This window comes from Scyliorhinus canicula, chromosome 9 (assembly GCF_902713615.1).
Source record: "Scyliorhinus canicula chromosome 9, sScyCan1.1, whole genome shotgun sequence".
Classification (NCBI taxonomy): Eukaryota; Metazoa; Chordata; class Chondrichthyes; order Carcharhiniformes; family Scyliorhinidae; genus Scyliorhinus; species Scyliorhinus canicula.
The window spans coordinates 72,265,165-72,287,747 of record NC_052154.1 but is presented as its reverse complement, the minus strand read 5'-3'; the positions used below and the strand labels follow the sequence as shown (position 1 = coordinate 72,287,747).

Sequence of the window (22,583 nt, the reverse complement as noted above, 5' to 3'; positions counted from 1 at the left end):
TACATGCACCTGATGTGCATCCATTGACTATCGGTGATTTTAATGTATTCTATGAAGAAACCCTGCAGAAACTTATCTGTATACCACAAAGTTCCTCTCTGCATCACTTGAAGCCCAATTTGGATGCAAAAGATCAACGTTGAGTTTTTTTTTTAAAAAGAGTCCGACTCCTACAACAGAGCTGCTGGACAGAAGTGAAGGAAAGCCAAGTTCATCTGGAGTTTCCTGGGATTCCAAGCAGACCTGGGTTGGGCAAGTTTGATTAAGAAAGCCTGGAATTTAACACTGAGGCAGTCCTGTATGTCAATGATAATGTGATTCCACTCTCAAAAACCCATTGACGTATGGAACGTGACTATGTTTATAGGCCTGCAGAGGTCCTTCTAACTGGTAATTCGGAGACCTGTAAAATGTGTGTCCCCAGGCTGGTATATTTTTCTTTAATTTTGAGGAATGTTCACAATTGTATAGTAACTTGTAGCCTAAGGAGAATGGGATTTGTATCCAACAAACTATCTAAGACTGAGACATTCCTTATCTTCTAATTTGTAGAAGATACACTTGGTTCTATCACCGGTGTTGTACATGTTGCTTAAGCACAGTTTTTCTGTAGTTTTCTCAACACCCACTATTCCCTCCCCAAATAAATTATGGAACGATTCTAAACAAATTACTCCTTTTCTTAGCAGAAGCAAAATATAATGACCAGCAAGTTTCAGTTCTGTTTCATTTCCTGAAGCTTCGGCTTGCTTAGTTGCTGACTTCAATACTTTGTTGGAAATGTTGCCTTTTTCTGAGGCATTTGTATTCTGTTGTACAAAATAGACTTGGTTTCTAGTTCTGTTTTCCAAAGCTAAGACAGCTAAGTTCTTGCTCAGCTGTTCGACTTGAGTATTAAATTTATAATTATACTGGTCAAATGGCATTTAATCTGCTTTCAAGGAAGTCTTATTATATTCATGGTAGTTTATCAATTTTACTGATTTGTATCTGCATCTCCTCTTGAAATCAGATTATTGCAAATAGGATTTATTTTTTAACATTCTACTTGCTGCTCTGAGCACTGGAATTGTGTGGCTAGTGCACTATTTATGTAATCCTGCATTGGCCTTGGAGTGGGATGTTGTGGCATTTCAATCGGAGGGTGTCCACACATTCTTCTAGCAGGAGGTGCAGGCATTCAACAGCAATGACAATAGAATAATAGCTCCTTGTTTGATTTTTATTTCTGCCTCTCCTCCGGAAAGTGACTGGTGCCAATGGAATTGCACCTCAACCAAGAAATAAATATCTTGGGGATGGCAGAAAATTGTATGCCGGAAGTGTAGCATAAATTTAACTTGCATCGGGCTACTCCCAGGTGAAGGATATAAGATTTTGTTTGTGTTCACTGGAAATGTTCAAAAGGATTCACTAAAGGAAATGCCCGCCATAGTCTGTGCACTCCCATCATTGTACATGGCGGGGCTAGGAACTGTTTGTTTTTTTTAAAAACCCTGGGGCTGTATGTTTAGCATGAAATTAATATTGTCAGTATAATCTGTAATTGTAGTGCCGCACACTGTATTGGAAGAAACCGATCTCTTCTGCACTTTTACACTTGTTATGGGCCAGGGTTTAGAGAACCCCAAAGTGTATCATGGAGTTCACCTGACCCAGAACTTTTACTAGATTGTGGTAGTGGGAGCACACGGCCCACTCTACGGGTGTGGTAGAGCAGAAATGGAAAAGTATTTTTAAAAGCGAAACAATGTTTATTCTATGAACTCAAGTTAACCTTTTTAAAGCATACAGTGAACATCTTAACAACCATTAATTCAAATACAACCCCCAAAGAATACAACACTAAGCTTTCCTTTTAACATCCATAAGACGTTAAAACACCTTTTACCAGAAGCACATCAGGTTAAAGTCACTACTGTTGTTAGTTTTAAATCACCAGGATCGATTTACAGTCTTTAGATTACAGAGAGAGAGCGACTCTAATACACCTTCTGGCTGTGACTGCAGCTATCTAGCTCTGTAAACGAAACTAAAAAACACCCTGCAGCAAACAGCCTAAAACGAAAGTAAAAAGCTGACAGACAGCCCAGCAGTCTTAAAGGTACTCTCACATGACAACTCAACAGTTCAAATTTAACATTACACACTACGTTCACAAATGTAATCTTCCCAAATGTTATGAAGTATATTTTTAGAAAAAGATGTCTCTGCACTAAGGTACAATTTAAGCACTTTGTGCAATTACTCATTCACTGAGCTCAAAGTAACTTGATGAACCATTGGTTCTGTCGGGCTGATGTTTCTGTTTCTCTTGCTTTTCTCTCCTCCCCTTACCCCGTGCAGGCCATAGAACTGAAATAATTAAATTCCAAAACATGAGTGAAGTTGTGTTTTATTATTGTGCAAATGAGTGGTTCACTACGACATGGTTGGTTTGGTTTCTGCTTTTATACTGGATTATGACCGACTGACTTTTTAAAATTCCACAGGCTGTTCGAGAACGAAGTGCAGCCAATCGGGGATCAAATTCGGTGATGGATGCCAGATGCAAGTCGGTGGATCCAGATAACGTAAGGGGCTTGTTAAAGTCGGAGTCAGTCAATCCTTTACTCAAGAGTAACTTTGCACAACTGTGGAGTAATTTTCTTTAAAATTCCCTAGAATCATTCGATAGCTGATGGGTATACAGAATAATCCAAATTCAATGGGGGATGGGTGAGTAATTGGGGGAGATGAAATCTTTAAAGCCCTAATCTATTGCAAAATATTGTTTAACTGAGCAGGTGATTTACTGCATATTCATTTCTGAATGGTGTTGAGGAATATAAGATCAGTTTTTCTGCCTTCTTTTGGGTGTTCAATATTAATCCTCAACTATATATAGTATATTTTAGTATTTTATTTTAAAAAAAAAGGTCTGCTCCAGAATATGGACAGTTCTGGGAAAATAAAAGCAATTCCAACCCTCCCAATACCCCCCTCCCCCCCGCCAATGTTCGATGCAATCCAATTCTCGAAAGTGCATAACTAATAATGCCCATGAGTTGCAGGACCCTTTCACAGCTACCAGAGAACCAAAATTGGTCTCGGTGCTCCTGGATTAAGAAGAGGAAATTTAATAAAAGGTTTCATTCTTGATCGGTGTGGCCCTGTTTGTATGGATGTCTGATCAGCACAGAATCCAACCTGCTTGTGATGCTTGGGTGGATTATATCTGAATAAATGGTTGGGGTGGTTTTGCAGTGCCTTTCGAACCATGGCCAAATGAATAATACTTAGATTGGAGTAGAGAGAAAATTCTACAGATACTACATGTGTGTTTTTTCTCCTTTTTCACATTTTCTCCCAAATTTACACCCAACAATAAACAATAATCAGTAATGACTAATGTCAATCCCCATATTAATAACAACGATCCCATCCTCCCACCAAACCCCAGACATTAGCCACATGTTAACATAAACAAATGACAAAAAGGAATCAGGAATCACCCATAGTCACCATTAACACATTCAGTCCCCCCTCCCCACAACCCTCCCAGCCCCCATAATGTTGGAATGTGATCCAATTCTCGAAAGTGCATAATGAATAACGCCCATGAATTGTAAAATCCCTCCATCCTTCCCCTCAGTTCAAATTTGACCTTCTCAAAAGTCAAGAATTCCAGCAGGTCCCCCTGCCACGCCTGGGCACAGGGTGGAGAGGTTGATCTCCACCCCAACAGGATCCGCCTTCGGGCGATCAATGAGGCGAAGGCTACATCTACCTCCGTGCCCGTTTCCAACCCCGCTGGTCCGACACCCCGAATATGGCCTCCTGAGGGCCCAGGTCCAGTTTCACGTGCACCACTTTAGAGATTATCTTAAACACCTCCTTCCAGTAATCCTCCAGCTTTGGACAGGGCCAAAGCATACGAGCGTGGTTTGCGCCCCCCACCCCCGCAACCATCTTCTACCCCCTCAAAGTGCCGGCTCATCCATTCCCTTGTAAGGTGCGCTCTGTACACCACCTTCAACTGTATCAGCCCCAGCCTCGCACACGAGGTGGAGGTGTTCACCCTCCGGAGCACCTCATCCCAAAACCCCCCCTCCATACCCTCTCCCAACTCTTGCTCCCATTTTGCCTTGATCCCTTCCAGTGATGACTTCTCCTCCTCCAAAATAGCCCCATATACTGCAGATACTACCCCCTTCTCCAGTCCTCCTGTCGTCAGCACCTCCTCCAGCAATGTGGAGGACGGCTCTACTGGGAAGCTCTGTATCTCCTTTCTGGCAAAGTCTCGTACCTGCATGTATCTAAATATTTCTCCCTACTCCAGCCCATACTTTGCTCCCAGCTTCTTCAATCCGCAAAATGATCCCCAAGAAACAAATCTTTTAGTGTCCCAATTCCTTTCTCCTCCCATCTCCGAAAATTTCATCCCACTTCCCTGGCTCAAATCTACGGTCCCCCCCGAATCGGCATTTCCCTTGACCCTGCCCCAACCCAAAGTGCTGTCGAAACTGCCTCCAAATTCTCAACAAAGCTATTACTACCGGACTCCGTGAGTATTTCCCCGGGGCTGTCAGGAGTGGCACTGTCGCCAGCACCTTCAATCCCGACCCCCTTCCCAAACTCTCCTCCATTCTGACCCATTGGGTGTCAACCCCTCTGACCCAGCTCTGTACCTACACCACTATCGCCGCCCAGTAATAATACATCAGATTCGGAAGACCCAAACCCCCTGCCTGCCTTCCTCTCTGTGGTAGCACATTTTTAATTCTGGCCACCTTCCCTCCCCATATGAACGAGGTAATCATCCCTTCAATCTCTCTAAAAAATGCCTTTGGTAGGAAAATCGGCAGGCATTGGAAAATAAACCGGAATCACGGCAGCACATTCATTTTAACCGCCTGCAGCCAACCCGCCAGTGTCAAAGGGAGACAATCCCACCTTGCCAGATCAGCTTTTGCCCTCCCCACCAAACTACAAATGTTGTACCTACGGAGCACCCCCCCCCCCCCCCCCCCCCCCCCCCCCCCCCCAACAATCTCGAGCAACCTGCACCCCCAGGTATCTGAAGCGAGTCCCTGCCTTACGGAATAGCAGCCCCCCACCCCTGCCCCCACCCCCGACTGAGACACCACAAAATATTCACTCTTGTCTAGATTTAATTTATACCCTGAGAAAGACCCAAACACACTAAGCAGCTCCAGTATTCTCCCTATTGACACTTTCGGTTCCGGCACGTATAATAATAAGTCATCAGCATAAAAGGACACCCACCAACCCCACACTATCCCTTTCAATACCCCCAAACTTCTTCATGCAATGGCCAATGGTTCAATCGTAAGTGCAAACAGCAAGGGGGACATAGGACATCACTACCTCGTCCCACGGTGGAGAGGAAAGAATACTGAGCTGATGTTACTTGTGCGGACACTAGCCCTCGGCTCCTTATATAATACCTTTACCCAGTCCACAAATCTGGGTCCAATTCCAAACTGCTCCAGAACTGCCATCAAGTACCCCCATTCTACCCGGTCAAACCCTTTCTCAGCATCCAGTGCCACCTCTATTTCCTTCCCCTCTGCCAATACCATAACCACGTTCAATACCCTCCTAATGTTCGAAAAAGAGCAGCTCCCTCTTTCACACCCCGTCTGATCTTCACCTATCACCTTCAGGAGGCACTCCTCTAGCTTACCTACCAGTACCTTCGCCAATATCTTTGCATCGACGTTTAAAAGTGATGTGAGCCTATATGACCCACACTCCGTCGGATCCTTATCTTTCTTAAGTAACAGGGAAATCGATGCCTGTCCCAAAGTTTTGTGGTAACGCCTCCTCAAACATCCCGACCATCAGCTGTACCAGCTTATTTTTGAATTTGTTATAATCCACTAGAAACTCATGCGGCCCTGCCATCTTCCCCGACTGCATCCTCCCAGTCGCATCTTTTATGTCCTGCTCCACTATCATCCCCTGTAATGTAGCCCTGTCACCCTCCCCTAACCTCGGGTACTCCAGCCCATCTAGAAATTCCTGCATCTCCCAGTCTCCCCCAGGTGGCTCTGACCTCTCATAGAATTCCTTAAAGACCTTGTTAATCTGATCTGGAGCTACCACCAATTTCCTGCCTTATCCCGCACCTGGACAATTTCCCTTGCCGCAGCGTCCCTACGGAGCTGGCCCGCCAACATACGATTTCTCCATGCTCGTAAACTGCCCCCCTTGCTACATGTGTGTGTTTTAACCAAATAAGAGGGGAGAGTTGGTTGGTTTTAAAATGCTATATACTAACATTTATGTTAGTCTTTCACAAACCTTTTTTTTTCTGATATAGAAGTAAAATATCTCTAAAGTAGGCATTGCACTACTGCTGTACTTGGGGTTTAGTAATTAAAATTTGCACCTGAATGTCAGTCTCTTTCTCAGTGCCCCTGTTTCTCCTGAAAGAGGCAAAACCATCCCGCTTCTCTGTCTCCGCCAAGGTGGGTTTTGTTGAAGTGTTGGAATGTGTGCCGTGGGATAACTTGCCATTCAATTTGTCCATTCTGGGGAAAATCTCATCCTTTTGCCCTGAAGGCTATGGTCTTAGTATTGCACTCTGGAATGTTAACACTCGCCGGATTAGTTAGCGTGACAGTGCACTAACTGCATTTTCCATGATTGTCTTCGTTACTCTATTCTAGACAGACAAACCTGTATTGTGAGCTGCCAATTGTTACTTGTCCAACTTTTAAATCACCTAATGGTAACTCTGGATTTCAATTGTTGTGCCATGCTGAGTGATTCTGGCCTTGTGGCCTGAAACTCCTGTGACCTCCTTGTGATGTGCTGAGTTCATTGAGAGGAGCAACATTGAGAAACAACTGACTGGAATCGGTATGGTTTGTGGTGCACTGAATAACTTGTTGAATTAAGCAGAATGAGAACCGTAGTGTCCATTTTCACACCCACGTTTACAGGGAAAGCCTAGAGTTCAACATTTCTTTAAAAAGAAATTTAGAGTACCCAATTATTTTTTTTCCCTAATTAAGGGGCAATTTAGCGTGGCCAATCCACCTATCCTGTACATCCTTTTGGGTTGTGGGGGTGAGACTCGTACAGACACAGGGAGAATGTGCAAACTTCAAAAGGACAGTGACCTGGGGCTGGGATTGAACCCGTGTCCTCGGCGGCGTGATGCAGCAGTGCTAACCACTGTGCCGCCTCTGAGTTGAACATTTTGCTGCAATCTACGGAAAGGCAAGGCAGCTTTAGCATTCCGGTATATGTTGGGTTTTTAGGATGCTCACAGTCCTTCCTTTCCACATCTAATTAATACATTTTTTATCAATAAATCCTTTTTGCATTCCATTACATTAAGTTCAACAACTTCAGACTGCAAACTCTCTCCTCCACCTTTACCCGTTTTTATTTTTCTATTTATTTTCATTTTTTTCCATTTTTCCTTCCTGCTTTCCACCTTTTCCCCCTGTTGCCATCTCCCCCACCCCAATAGGGCCATTTAGTCCCTGTCCCAGGTTGTTCTTTTGACGTGCTGCTTGCCTTTTTTCTGCCATTAACACAAACTTTTTTTTCTGATGTGTCACTACCCTTATTAGCCTTGATCGCCACCACTCCCATTCCTTTTTGTCAACAAATCCCTTGTCAATTTCTTCCTAACCTCCACCTATCACTGACCCTCTATCCAGACCCCACACGCGCAGACGCACACACACACAACAGTAGAGGCGTCATTGATCGGCCTCATTGGGCCTGACTCGGTGATGTGACAAGGCCGTTAAATCTCTCGAGGGGCGGCACGGTGGCACAGTGATTAGCATTGCTGCCTACGGCGCTGAGGACCCGGGTTCGAATCCCGGCCCTGGGTCACTGTCTGTGAGGAGTTTGCACATTCTCCCTGTGTCTGCGTGGGTTTCACCCCCACAACCCAAAGATGTGCAGGTTAGGTGGATTGACCACGTTAAATTGCCCCTTAATTGGAAAAAATGAATTGGATATTCTAAATTTAAAAAAAAAAAAAAAATCTCTCGAGAGGCTTCTTGCGAGATTTGCAATGCACTGAATGCCTCGCAAGATCTAACGGGACCTCGCAAGATGTCACGATTAACATATATTTAAATGAGCAGTTAGGCCCCGGAGCGAACGACCGCACCCGAAGGACCACACCATGGTGTGATCCAGACCTAACTGGACCTGGGGAGGGAATCTCCAAGGCCATCAGAGCCCCCGTGTAGTCGGGCTGTAGGCAGGGTGATACACTGGCACTCCCACTGCTGCCTTGGCACTGCCACCTGGGCAGGGGCACTGCCGGGGTGCCTGCGTGGCACTGGCAGGACTGCCACGGTACCAGGCTGTCAGTGCCCAGGTTGCCCATGCCAGGGATTAGGCCCAAGGGTGCTGCACCCTTATGAGGTTGCATGATGGGGGCTCGAGGACCCTCTAACAGATAGGCAGATAGGTTGGGGCATATGGGGGGTGGGTGGGCGGGGGGGGGACGGGGGGACCTACAACACCATGGTGGGGATTCCAAGGGGAGTTAAGAGATCGGGGTGACGGGGCATTTAAAAATGGCACCCTGATTTCTTCCTGCATTGACAAGCTGAGCTTGTCCGTGCAGAAAGTGAGGTGCGTGCGTCCTCGGCGGGCGATCCTCACCAAGGCCAAAATAAAATAACACTCCGTTTGATAATGGGATTGTTCTCGATGCTGCAGGCACCGAGAAACACTCTGCTAAACGTGCCCAAAATCACGTCCTGTTTCTAATTCCCTATAGCTCTGATAAAGATTCATTCAGACTCGTAACATTAGCTCAGTTCTCACTTCACATATGCTGTCGGAACTGCTGAGATTTTCCAGAATTTATTGCATTACATGTAGTGTATGAGATTCATGTAAAATGCACGCATTCAGACATGGAACAAATATTCAAGACGTTGAACAAACACTCCGAGCCCATCAAATCCAGTGAGCTCCATATTGGGTCTGAGTTCCTTAAGTCCCCTCTACCTACCTAGCTCACTGGGCTAAATCGCTGGCTTTTAAAGCAGACCAAGGCAGGCCAGCAGCACTGTTCGATTCCCGTACCAGCCTCCCCGGACAGGTGCCGGAATGTGGCGACTAGGGGCTCTTCACAGTAACTTCATTTGAAGCCTACTCGTGACAATAAGCGATTTTCATGTCATTTTTTCATAATTTTGAATTTGCAATGCAAGCAAGGTGTTAATACAGTGCATCTCTCTGATTTTAATCCTCTAGGATTTAGTAGACTGGAAAAAACCCCTGCTGTGGCAAGTAGGGCATTTGCGTGAGAAGTATGATGAATGGGTGCATCAACCGGTAGATCGGCCCATTCGCCTCTTCTATTCCGATCTTGTAGAGGCCTGCTCCAAAACCGCCTGGTAAGGAACTAAAGTAGCAGTTTACCTATATTTCATGAGCTACAGTGTAATTTAACTGAAAAAGAGGCTTTGGACATCATTTTGGATTAAACCTTTTATTCCAGGGAACTGGATCAGCATAGAAAACTGGAGATTAAATGTTATATTTCCTGAGATTTGGGCATCATTAGTAAAGGACATTTGTTGCCTAATTTCTCTTGAAGGTGTTGGTAAGTCACCTTCTCAAATTGCTGCAGTCCATATCATCTAGACACACCCACAATTCCAAAACTTTGACCCAGTGACTGTGAAGGAACATTAATTATAGCTCCAAGTCAGGATGGTGAGTGGCTTGGAGGGGTGCTCGCAGGTGGTGGTGTTCCTAGGTTTCTGCTGCCCTTGTCTTTCTAGGTGGCAGAGGATGCGGTTTTGGAAGGTGCTGTCAAAGGAGGCTGAGCAAGTAGTTGCAATGCATCTTGTATATGGGGCACACTGCTGCCACTGTGTACTTGTGGTGGAGGGAGTGAATGCTGTGGTGGTGGGTGGAGCGCCAATCAAGGGGGCTGCTTTGTCTAGGATGGTGTTGAGCTTCTTGTGTTGTTGGATCTTCACTCATCCAGGCCAAGTGAGTATTCCATCACACTCTTGACATGTGACCCCCCCCCCCCCAACCAGGACAGTTGATAGTGGGTGATTCAGTGAGAGCGATGCCATTGAATATCAAGGGGAGTTGGTTAGATTTTCTCTTGTTGGAGGTGGTCATTGCCTGGCACTTGTGGGATGCAAATGTTACTTGCCACTTTTCAGCCCAAGCCTGAAAGTTGCCCAGGTCTTGCTATATATGGACATGGACTGCTTCAGAACTTACAATTGCACAGCATTCATACCATTTGTGACTCGTCAGTGAACCCTGGTGGAACCCAAACAGTGTCTGTGAGCAGGTTATTGCTAAGTAAGTGTTGCCTTTTTTTTGCTAAGTAAATGCTGATAGCACTGTTGATGACTCTTTCCAGCACTTCGCTAATGATGGAGATTAGACTGATACGGCAGTAATTGGCTGGGCTGGATTTGTCCTGTTTCTTGTATACAGGACACACTTGGGCAATTTTCCACATTGCTGGGTAGATGCCAGATGTACTGGAACAGCTAGACTAGGGGCATGGCAAGTTCTGGAGTTTAGAGTAATTTGTGATGTTAAGCATGATGGCCCTAGTCTAGCAGCCTGAATTTGGAAAGTACAGTTGTGTTTTCTTTTTTTTTAAATTTAGATTATCCAATTATTTTTTCCAATTAAGGGGCAATTTAGCGTGTCCAATCCACCTACTCTGCACATTTTTGGGTTGTGGGGGCGAAACCCACGCAGACACGGGGAGAATGTGCAAACTCCACACGGACAGTGACCCAGAGCCGGGATCGAACCTGGGACCTCGGCGCCGTGAGGCGGTTGTGCTAACCACTAGGCCATCGTGCTGCCCTCAGTTGTGTTTTTTAAATGATTACCAGCCTTTGAAAGTAATGCGTGATGAAAGTAACGTGTGACAAAAGTGAAACCATTCTTATCTAAAATTTGGCACGTTATTGGCCTCTTCAGTTATATTACCAACAAAGTTCAAAAACTCCATTCAATCGATTACATACTAACTAACTTCATGCAATTTAGATTTCAGTTTTTATTTATGCCTGATATGGTGGGGGTCAGGAATACCATTCAATTGAAATACAATTAGAAAGATATGCAGCAGACAAAATTCAACATCAGAAAGGAACCAGACTAAAGTGGGGAAGAGTATTGTACTGTATAGAATCCTGTTTTGAAGAAAGTTAAATGGACTATTTCAGAAAACTGGCAACATTAATAAATCAATGGCATCTCAATCAACTTGAGAGCAGAGATCTGCATATGATGTTCTGGTACCTGTCATTCATCACAACAGTTGACATGATGCTTACCTTTGCCTTTTTATCAGAGTTATCTGGCTGTATTAGTGAGAGACTGGACACAATCAAATGAAGCTGTATTGTTTCTACATGAGACATTGGTCACGTATCTGGAGCTGTGTCTGCTATTCTGGCTATGTGATGAGCAGAATAAAATGTATTGCCTTGAGGGCAACAGGGATCAGCAGCAACCATAATTCTTGTTCTCCAGCATGTAAAAGCTGTGATGGAAGACTATGGGTTTGATTCCTTAAGAGATTTCAAATCGGGAATTGACCAGTATTGATCTCTTTATAATTAATTCCAGTACAAAGGTTGGCATTATACGTCACAGATTGTATTTGCATGATGAATAAGGAAAAGTTCCATTACTTGTTAAGACTTTGTGGAGATTGAACATTATTCAAAGCTTTTGAGCTCACCTCTTGCAACCTCTTGCTTGTTGATAAGAATACATGTGTACATTCCAGTGTCCCTGCATTACATTCCAGCCTCTAGCTCATGAGGGCCTTCATACATTATTAATGAAACAAGCACCTGACCAATGAAGCGACTTTTGACTGGAATGCAGTAAAGATACCATGTCCTTGGATATTATGCATGCCTTTGTGTGTGAAGGTTGGAATCCATCCAATAAAATGAGGGACGTGTGCCATGGGTAATCTAGAATACTCCCCAAACAATAGCATCTGTACTTCAATGTTCAACTAATTGCTTTCTAAAGTTTGTTTTTATTCTGTGCTCTCTTTGCAGGTATATGGTACCTTTGGTTTGGACTCCTGTTGTGATTTTATTTAGTTGGTACAGCTACACTGGGCTGGCCCAAGGCAACACTCGACTTTTCACATCCTTTGCAGGTATTCTTGCAGTTTTGGAATAGCAAGTATCCAAAATTGTGTAATTGAGTTTGCTTAATGATGCTTGGTCAACTATTGATATCTTCTCACTGTGCCCCTTCTGAAGTTGCATAGAATCTAAAATAATATATCTGGCAAGCTGTGGGCATTTACAAATCACTTCTGTGGGAAGGTAGCAATGCATGGTTTAGAAGCTCAAGAGATTTGTGCTGAAGAATGGTGGACAGCAAGTTCTCGCGAACAGAGTACTGACATTGAATGATTCCTCAGCAAGGGGGGTGGAAGGTCTGAAATGTGAATGGATTGTCTCACGCCTATTTGTGTATTTTATCCAATTACCAAACGGTGTTGGCAACAGCCTGACCAGAATCATGACCAAGAATTGGCATTGGAGGGGAGTGAGGAGGAAAAGGGCAAAGTAAAAATGTTTTCATGTACTTTTTCATTACCGGCTTAAGTCTATAAGGAAGCAGAGCAGGAACTTTGAGCATTTCAAAACTTTAATAGAATGTCATTTATAGAGTAATCTAGTCTTGCTTAATGTGAGTGATCCTGAATATGTCAAGATACAACAGTGACTGAAACCTGTGGGATGAGGAACAATGATTCATTAACAGTTTCTCTCTTTCTGTAGACTATTCCATTCCCGTCCACAAGTACTGCTTCCCCTTTTTATTCGTGCTTGGAATGTTTCTTTGGTCCCTGGTTGAATATCTGATCCATCGATATCTTTTCCATATGAGACCGCCTGCCAGCAATTACTACCTCATCACTCTTCACTTCATGCTTCATGGGCAACACCACAAGGTGATTGGATAGACTCCGATGTGATCTGACTTTCTAAGTAGGGCTGCTACTTTGATTTCCATAATGAACTTCCTATTCAAATACTTTTAAATCCAGTCGTTTTTGAATTTTCAGTTTGACATTGCATTTAAAATTTTTGCCTTGGCAAAAGCACAAGTGGCTTTTCAAATCTCATCTCTTTTGTTGTTGAAACAATTAATGACATCTGTTCAGATTGCTGTAATGAGGTATTTTTACAGGGCGCTAGAGTCATCTCTTTTCCATAACCCGTGCAGTTTTTTTTTCCATAATTAACGAGCTACAATCCCTAACTGGAGTTTGCCTTTCAGATCACTCGGTGACGGACCTGATGAGTTCATCGCTGCAGTTTCTATGCTATTTTATTCTGTCACCGACATCCACTTAAACTGGTTGTCAAAATTCTAGAGCTTGAGAGGAAGAAGCAATTCTACCACATGTGACAGTTCAGAGGCAGATGCATGTTTCACATAGCTAGCAACATCCCAATTTTTCTATTGTAAATGGTGTCAAATTAAATTGTACAGTTTCTTCACTTTATTCAATATGTTTTATATGAAGCCATAAATTAAGCAATTTTCAAAATATTTTCCCGTAAGTGGAGGTTCACAAAATAGCCAATATGCTTCTGCGCTTCCTGCTCTGAACTGTGTCTGTGCCTTTAAAGTATTCTGTGTAGAGTCACTTTGATAGGTTTGCCAAATCTGAAGAAATTTGAGGCATTTCAAGAGTGCAGCCCTCCTTATAAGTTTAATTGTAGCCCTGTGATGTACATTTTATGCAGCAGCAAGGTTAATTGTAGTATTGTGCACTTTTTTAAACTTATGGTGCGAAGATCTTTTTGGCATGTGCACTGAAAATTTGTCTAATGGCGGATTATAAAAGAATGTTAAGCAACTAATGGCAAACTTCAATTCCCTTAAGAAATGTCTTTGCATTGCCATTTTGGTTTCTACCATTGTATTTGGGCTTTTATTTTGAACAACATCCTCCAAATCCTATTCTCCTGTCCGAAGTAGTCCTGAACACTGAACGTGCAGGGATATTGACTTCTGAAATTATAGAAGTCCTGTGAAAGTTGTTAAGAGCTTAATATAGTAGTTTAATGGTTCTCTTCTGAACCTTGTCTGTCTAATTCGGTGCTGTCACAGAGAGTCTTATTCCACTCCATACCGACTGTTGGCCTTGATATCAGTGTTAAATGGCATCTCCTGCATCCAGGATTTCAATGATCAAGCTATTTGGGATGGGAATCATGATCAAAACTGACATCTGTATTTTTAAAATTTGTCATTACTCTCGCACATCCTTTGAAGACCGTCACATCATTGTGACTAGAGAACAGTGACCAAGAACTGGTTCATGATTCTGAAGCCCTGAGAGAGTCCGGGTGATCTCACTCTGGGGATGTGTTCTGCAATCTATTTCCTTCTCAAAGTGTTGGGTCCATAGTTTAGTAAGGAATTCTTCTGTCTTTTGGCATTCTCATGTTTAAGAATAATTTAAAACTTTTGATGATTGTATACAACTTGATTTCAGACCTGATGGTCGCTTGTACCCTATCCTATTTCAATCGAAATCCATGGATATGAAATCCATGAGAAACTTTGTATTAGCAGAAGTTAAAATGACTATCTTTAATTGTGAGAAACCCTAAACAGTGTTAGATTAATGTAACAAAAGCAAAAATACTGCGGTGCTGGAGATCTGAAATAAAGAGCGAGAGTGCTATAAAAACTCAGTGGGCCTAGCCGAATCTGTGGAGAGCGAAACAGTGTTAGTGTTTCGAGTCCAGTGTCTCCAATAGGGATTTCAGGCACTTTGTCATACTTTATGTCCCTTAATCAGTTCCAGCACCATCACGTGTGGTGCATCATCACACACTCCCCAGTGTTATGATTCTGAGGCCCATTGAAAATTGCATTCATTGTGCTTGAGTTTAGTTTCAGATCATCCAAGTTGGTGAGCTTCTAACCTCTTTTTGATAGCACTATCATTGGAGGGGTTTGCTATTGGGTATGTGAAATTATTGGATAAAATATTTTTGATGATACAAGAAGCCACCGTGTTTGAGATTCCACAGCAATTTAGTGCTTAGACTTGATTTTCATTAATGGAATAAAGACCCACCTAAAACATGGCAGTTATCCACTTCATTTGATAAACGTTTAGGTGAACATATGGACAAACTGTTGCTACATGTACACCAGAATAATAAACATCTTAGTTATGACATAGTTTCACAAGACTATGCAAGATCATTCCTCTTAAATCGATTCCTATATGCTCTGTTGTAATAGCTGCCTTGTGACATTGAATTCTTGAGGTTAGCAGTCAGGGTTAACCTGCAATTTCCCTACGCACTCCAAGTATTGATCATATTTTGATGTTGTGCCAAAGCTGTGTGGAGGATCTTTTTTTTAATTCTAAGATCTTTCTGGTTCTACCTGCACTTGTTTTAAGAATGCTATCACGCTTATTCCTTTGTTGTTTAACCAGAACTTGCACTGTAGATCACAGACTGTGGGCAGGGTGTCTGCAGTGTGGGACTGGTGAAGATCACCAGGTTCTCTTGATCTGTGTGAGATATCAAAACAGGCTTTTGGTCAAAGAGATTCCTACCGTCCAAAACTAAGTGGACCCAATACTTAATGAAGGGGAAATTACTTTCTGTTCTAAACACTACGGCATAAAACTGAGAGAATTTCAGAAAAAAAGTGTTGCTACTATTTACATATTTTTTAAAATTCATTGGAAGTTGGAAACCAAAATCACTAAATTAGCGTTCCACTCTTTTAAAGTTCCACCAGGCTCTGTTACCAGTGTATACAATACATCACAGAAAGCACTTGTGCAGATGGGACACTGATCCTGTCATGCCCAGGCCTAGACATTGCAGATGGTTGAGCAGAGATTTTTTTTTTTAAAAAAGGGTATCATTGTGCAAAGGGATTTCTGTCGAACTTTTTATTTTAATGCACGGAAAGTTTAATTTACTTACTTGACCAAAGATTTCCATCATCCTCAACTGTCGTTTGGAGCAATGCTCTTCAAACTTTTTTTTTCCGGGGACCCATTTTTACCAACTGGCCAACCTTCGGGACCCAACCCAGCCGACCTTCGGGACCCAACCCAGCCGACCTTCACGACCTGCGCCGGCCGACCTTCGCGACCCACCATTTTCTCTTACCTTGTTTACTGCTGACAAAAATGGAGGAAATGGTTTTGGGTCCCTTTGGCCCTCGTACACGCTCCTCCAATGGAAACTGTTGGATGAAGGTGAAGCCTTCCAGTGTCGGAAAGTATAGAGTCTCCATCTGTCCAAAGGTCTGCAATTTTTTTCCCGGTAAAATTTTATCAATAAACCCCCATCCTCCCCGAACTTGTAAAAAGAAATGAATAAAATAAATGAATAAAACCTCCCTGAACTTGTGAAACAAAAAGCTGCGACCACTTTTTTTTAAAAATGCGGCCGCACTGCGCATGCGTGCCCAATCGTCGGCACACATGTGCATAATTTTGCACATGCACGCCGATGATCTGGCACGCATGCAGCAGTGCGGCTGCATTTTTTTTTTACATGTTCACGGCCATTTTGAAGGCCGCTTGAAGTTGGGGGTTTTAAACAGCCGGCTGCTGCGGCTGTTGTGCGCAGATTTGCGTGATCGGGAGCGCCGCGTCAAACCGCTCCACGATCCTCCCGACACCCGCCCGCAGGTCACGCCCCTGAGTTTTGCAATGCCTGGTTTAGAGTATGACAGGATCAGCATCTTAAGCACAAGTGATTTTAAGACGGAAAAAAAAATATATCAAATATTTTACTATTTAGCAAATGTCTTTCCCTTTTTTATACCTCACCCCCCCCCAAACCCCAATTATATACAAAGTAAATCTTACAACTCAGGTTTTGAACTCTTGGAAGTTCTTCCTCCTGCCTTTAAGATGTGGAGCCTGCATGTTCTACAAGGTCTTGACGCTGAAAACTATCTGTGCAGTAGATCTGTTACTCTTAATTTAGAAACAAACAAATTAATGCTGTAAGTTGAAGGAGAGGAGGTTGTATTCCATCAGTATTGTGCACCTAAGCAAACCTGTCATGTAAAGACTGAAATATGTTATATTCTCTCTCCTCTCTGCAGTCTCCATTTGATGGATCACGTTTGGTCTTCCCGCCTGTTCCAGCATCATTCGTTGTAGTGTTATTTCTTGCTGCTTTCCACTTGCTTGCTCCAGGAGCAGTCGGCATGTCCATCTTTGTTGGAGGTCTATGTGGCTATGTTGTCTATGATATGATACATTATTATCTACATTATGGAACTCCAAAGAAGGGCAGCTACCTCTATGGACTTAAAGCATACCATGTTAAACATCATTTTGAACACCAAAGATTAGGTATATACAACTGCTTTTTAACATGTTTGTAATTAATGTTGGGAACCGCAGAATTAACGATTTATCGCACTTTATTCTCCTTTACCACTTGTGGCCAGCTAATTAAGTGTTTGTCTGTGAGGGAAAAACCCAAGCTGAGTAGTTTATTCACCCTTAAATTTATTTTAAACTGTGCATGTCTAGTTACTAGGCTTTTTAAAAAAAAAAAAAAAAAAATTTAGAGTACCCAATTCATTTTTTCCAATTAAGAGACAATTTAGCGTGGCCAATCCACCTACCCTGCACATCTTTGGGTTGTGGGGGTGAAACCCACGCAAAAACAGGGAGAATGTGCAGACTCCAAACGGACAGTGACCCAGAGCCGGGATCGAACCTGGGACCTCGGCGCCATGAGGCAACAGGGCTAACCCACTGCGCCACCGTGCTGCCCTAGGTACTAGGCATTTTTAATAATCTTTATTGGTGTCACAAGTAGGCTTACATTTTCATGCAATACTTGAAGGACGGAAGAGGCAGTGGCTTATTCTGATGGTTCAAATAGATATTGAAGATGGCATCAGCGTATGTTGAGGAGCTGGAAGTTCCTCTAAGATGTTCTGGACAATATTGACCCATCCAAAACCCCTCAAAGGTTGCTGTCGGTACGGATGCTGACAGTTCTGGGCTACTGTGGTAATATGGGGCGCGATTCTCCCAGCCCTGTGCCGGGCCGGAGAATTGTCTCAACTGCGTCACACCCCGCCCTGACACCGGCGCGGTGTCCGAGGTGCGGAGAATCGGCGCGTTTGGCACGGCGCCAATCGCGGGCCGCTGTCTGCGGCCGGGCCGCCGATTCTCCAGCCTTAATGGGCCGAGCAGCCGCGAAGAAACGGCAGAGTCCCACTGGCGCCGTTCACACCTGGTAGCTGCCGGCGGGAACTCTGCACAAAGGGTCGGGGGGGGGCCTGTGGGGCGGGAAAGGGCGCTCCTTCACCGGGGGGGGGGGGGGGGGGGGGGGGCGGCCTCCAATGGGGTCTGGCCCACATTAGGGCCAGCCTCTCTGGCCCACCCCTACTTTATTACATGGCCGGTCTCTGAACCCCCACGCCATGTTCGTTCGGGCCCGGCGCGCTGAGGAAGTCCCCCGCACATGGGCGGGTTTGTGCGGCACAACTGCACATGCGAGGGTTGGCGCAGCGCCCATTTGGCGCCGGGAAGGGAGGCTGGAGCGGCATGAACTGCTCCAATGCTGTGCTGGCCCCCTGTGGGGGCCAGAATCGGTAGTGCTTGCGCCGTCGTGAAATGCGATGGCGTTCACGATGGCGCGAACACTCTGTCTCTGTTTCGGAGAATCGCCCGAGGTGTGATGCTAATATCTGGGGGAAAATGCTGCCCATTTGTACTTTTGGAACTGCTGTTGCTGGTCTCAATTTAAAAGTAAGAGGGGCTCTGTCCAAATGTACGTAAAATATTCAAACTGTTAATCCTCCATTGGGTTACAAACCACTTGTTCCTTCGTAGAGAGCCCATTCTATCTGAAAATAGATCCGAACATGAAGCACTGAGTAGAATTCTTCTCATCCTTTTAGGGTGAGGTGCATCTCCATTAGGAAGGGGAGATTCTGGGAGATTGCCCACCTCCATGTTGTGCACTTAGCTCTTTAATATTCCCTGGAGAGTGATGGTTTATCTGGGAAGCGTTTCCAAATGCTGAGCACATACGCAGTGATTTGTTTTTCAAATAGCGCCGCTTACAAGTGGCCCCTCTCTTATGTGTCAACCTGAACATTGAATGGTTGCACGTTATTTGAGTTGGGGGAGGGGCAGAAGCAGGGAAGAGGGGTGTGCACCGTGGCCAAACCTGGTTGAGTTATGATTTTATAAAAGGCATGTGTACATTTTATTTTGGGAGGAGGGGGGTGTGGTCACAGGAAACGTAATCTAGGGTAGGAATCCCAGCTTTTCTCTAGTTGTAAAGTCCGTGGAAAGGGTAAAATTGATGAAGCTGAGTGTAGACCAGGGAATTAGCCTGGAACCTTACAGTCAGTAAGACTTTATGTCAGTCTTCATTGCGCCTTGTCATTAAGGTTTAATTTGGTATCCATCAAATGTAGTGCAACTTCTAACCTGTAGTCTTTATTTCCCCGCTCCCATTTAGGATTTGGAATTACGAGTCGGTTTTGGGACTACCCATTCCACACAGTAATTCCAGAAGAAACATTCGAGAAGAGTCACTGATGACTATGATTGGTCTCCAAATCCACACTATTAATGCCTTGTCAATCAGCCAGCCACTTAAGAGAATCTCTATCCAGATACAGTCCTACATATGGCCAGGCCCAAGTCTCTCATCTTCAGCTACATGTCGGATTCCTTCTACACTTGGAGAAGGCAAAAAAGCTTAACTGTTTTCTGAATTGTCAAAATATAATACCCCAATATTTTCTAACAAAAGTGCCTGATCTCTGGGAGCTGTTGTCTGTTGATCAATATTTATTAATTGTTAAATGTATATTTTTTTGGACCTTGATATCTATAAATCTTATCAAAGTGGTTATGTATTGTAGGAAGTATTAACACTAAAGTTTGGGTTTTTGAATTTTCTGCAGTTCATGGTTAGTAAGTAAGAATATTTGGAAAAGGGAAATCAAGCTGCACAATTTAATTTATCATTCAGGTTTTACTTGTTTTGTTAATTTCCATATTTGCAAATGTGAGGAACAATGAAACTCTCATTCTGAAATTTTGACTCTTGTCTTTATATTTTACTACTTTAATTTATCAGACAAAACCTGTACTTTCCGCTCTCCAGTTAAAGCTTTGTCTGCACAAAAACCTTTTCCTTAATGTTAGGTAAATTTTGGGATATTTTTTAATATTAGTGTCATGCTATTCCTTGGTATTCAAATGTGCTGCAGCTCTGTAGATCCTTGGAATTTTGGGTTATAATGTGATGTTGCTCTACAAACTTGCAGTCTTTTTTTTTTATTTTAATCATCAAATTCTTCCAGCATCTAGTGTACATCTGCCAATTGCTGTGCATTGAATTCTTATCTTTAAATGTCACACTTGCGTACCCCGTCATGCTTGTTGAGAAAGCAGCTGCTTTACATTCACCAGTATTTTAACATAAATATGGGCTGTAAAGAAAACTTGCACCTTTCTCCAGCTTTTGAAGGGAATTAAATATAAATTTTCTTGTTAACAAAACCTTAAACAAAAATTGAAAGAAACGTTTTGGAAGAGTGGGTGTTGTGATTTTTGTATCTGCTTGTCCATGAGTTAAGGGGCTTGTGTTGCACTTTAAAAGGTTGATAGTTTTACCAGTCAATTTGCAGAACAGTACAGACCAATGTATGCAGTTGGAAGTTCCCAACAGCAGAAGAAAATATGGAAAACTTTTAGCAAATGGAGGTCGGAGGGGAAAGTGGAGGGTGTTGGAAGCATAATCTGTATAGTTTCTAGTCTGTTACTGTTGCGCATGAAAAAAATTGTACAGTTTTTGGTGCGGGATGTTGTTGCACAGACCCCCAGCCCCAAGCTCAGGCTTTAATGAAACTTGTTCCTCATATCATTAGAATCTTGTATGCTTTGGGCACTGACTATATTTTGAATGTAACCTTGGGCTGACTAGTTCCATTACTTTCTGGGACAGAATGCTGGCTTAACTATGCAGTTGAAGAAATTTCATTTTTACTGTTTTACTGCGAATATTGATGCATTTGTGAATGCTTAAGAGTCTATATAAGGTGAAATGTAAATGTAAATAAAGGTCTGTATATTTTGAAAGTAGTTCTTTTTTTTTTGGTCCAACTTCTCTTCCCAAGCAATATGTTTGCTTTAATTCCTTCTGACTAGCATTCTAATAATGTCACAGGTTTTTTGAACTGATCCCGAAATGCAAAATGATGTAACTGTTTGTGAGCCTTACCCAGCTTGTGAATAACCTTGGTCAGTTGCCACAATTGCTGGGATATGCCTGTCGATCAAAATGCAATAGGAGTTTTTACATATACATATATATATATGTATATATATATATAGGCCAAAGCTTTGAAGTATATAAGGCATTGCTTTTATACTGCGCCTATACATCGATTCATTGTGTACATTTTTGTGCACTAGTGGTTTTTAGTTTAGAGACTTTAGGTTCTTGTGTTAATTCTTAGAACCATTGGTACATATAAATGATAAAGTAATAAAAACTAAATGATCTCTTCAAACTCTAATCAGGCCCCTGGGTCTGGCAGTTACCTAATTTCCTTTGCAAAATAGGTGTCAGCTATGGTGGACCAGTGCCTGCTGTTAATTGCTTGCTGTAACATTAAGCTGTAGTTTGATCACCATCACTGACTAAACTGAAATATGAAACACAACTTAATTGCTAGTTTTCTTGAAGGGAAAAGCTAAACTGACAGATTAGTAAATCCAATTCATCTCTTCCTTTTAGATAACGCTGTTTCTTATCTCCATTCTGACCTTGGGAATAAAATTGTTCCTCACATGTAAAATGTCATGTAAAACAGAATCGAAAATGTAGAGGTGCAATTGGGCATTACTGAAATGTGTACTAGACATTGTGGATATGTGTGAGCATTTTTTTTACATGCAATTATGAACTCAGTAACTGAGGGATACGGTAAAATTGTCTCACTTGAATGCGATGCTATTGTTGGGGTTCTGTGAAACTACATTGAAATGGCAGAGTGGAATGTACCCCATGTACAGCATTGCTCCAGTAATTCCAAATGTAGAATCTTGTGTAATGTTAATGAATTTATATCTGCAGCATTGTATCAAATTGCTTTTTATGATTGACTTAAGTGTTAATAAATTTCTAGTTTATAAAATGACCTAAATTGAGGCGACCAAGAGTTTTGTTGCAGATTGCTGACTTGTGACTATAAAACTAATTAATCTATCAAGCACCGAGTTGTCAGACTGCAATTCATTTACATTTAACTGTTTAATAAATTTGGCGTTTGGAACAACATTAACAATTGGAGAACTTATTACCATCAGTTTTGAGATCTATTTGTTCAACTTCCAAGTTGAAAGGCAAAATTGTCCTCTTGAAGATTAATTTGTTCTGCTTTAATCTCCAGTTGTGGACTGAATGGTGTCTCTTCTCTGAACCACTCCCACAAAAAGTGGGTGGGGGAAATTGATGGAAATTATGCTTGAAAATTGAATTGTCTATCTCTGGAAATTTAATTGAGTA

General features: G+C 42.8%; 1 protein-coding gene across 1 annotated transcript in view; it reads left to right on the top strand.

The window, feature by feature from the left end:
• The window catches only part of fa2h (fatty acid 2-hydroxylase), a 95,492-nt gene extending 73,139 nt beyond the window's left edge, over window positions 1–22,353 (top strand). The window contains exons 2-7 of the mRNA XM_038806904.1: window positions 2,493–2,573; window positions 9,250–9,392; window positions 12,063–12,166; window positions 12,801–12,973; window positions 17,131–17,383; window positions 19,521–22,353. Of these exons, the coding sequence (XP_038662832.1) occupies window positions 2,493–2,573; window positions 9,250–9,392; window positions 12,063–12,166; window positions 12,801–12,973; window positions 17,131–17,383; window positions 19,521–19,600 (834 nt within the window). The 3' untranslated portion in view covers window positions 19,601–22,353. The remainder of the gene's footprint in view (window positions 1–2,492; window positions 2,574–9,249; window positions 9,393–12,062; window positions 12,167–12,800; window positions 12,974–17,130; window positions 17,384–19,520) is intronic.
• The last annotated feature ends 230 nt before the right edge of the window (window positions 22,354–22,583 follow it).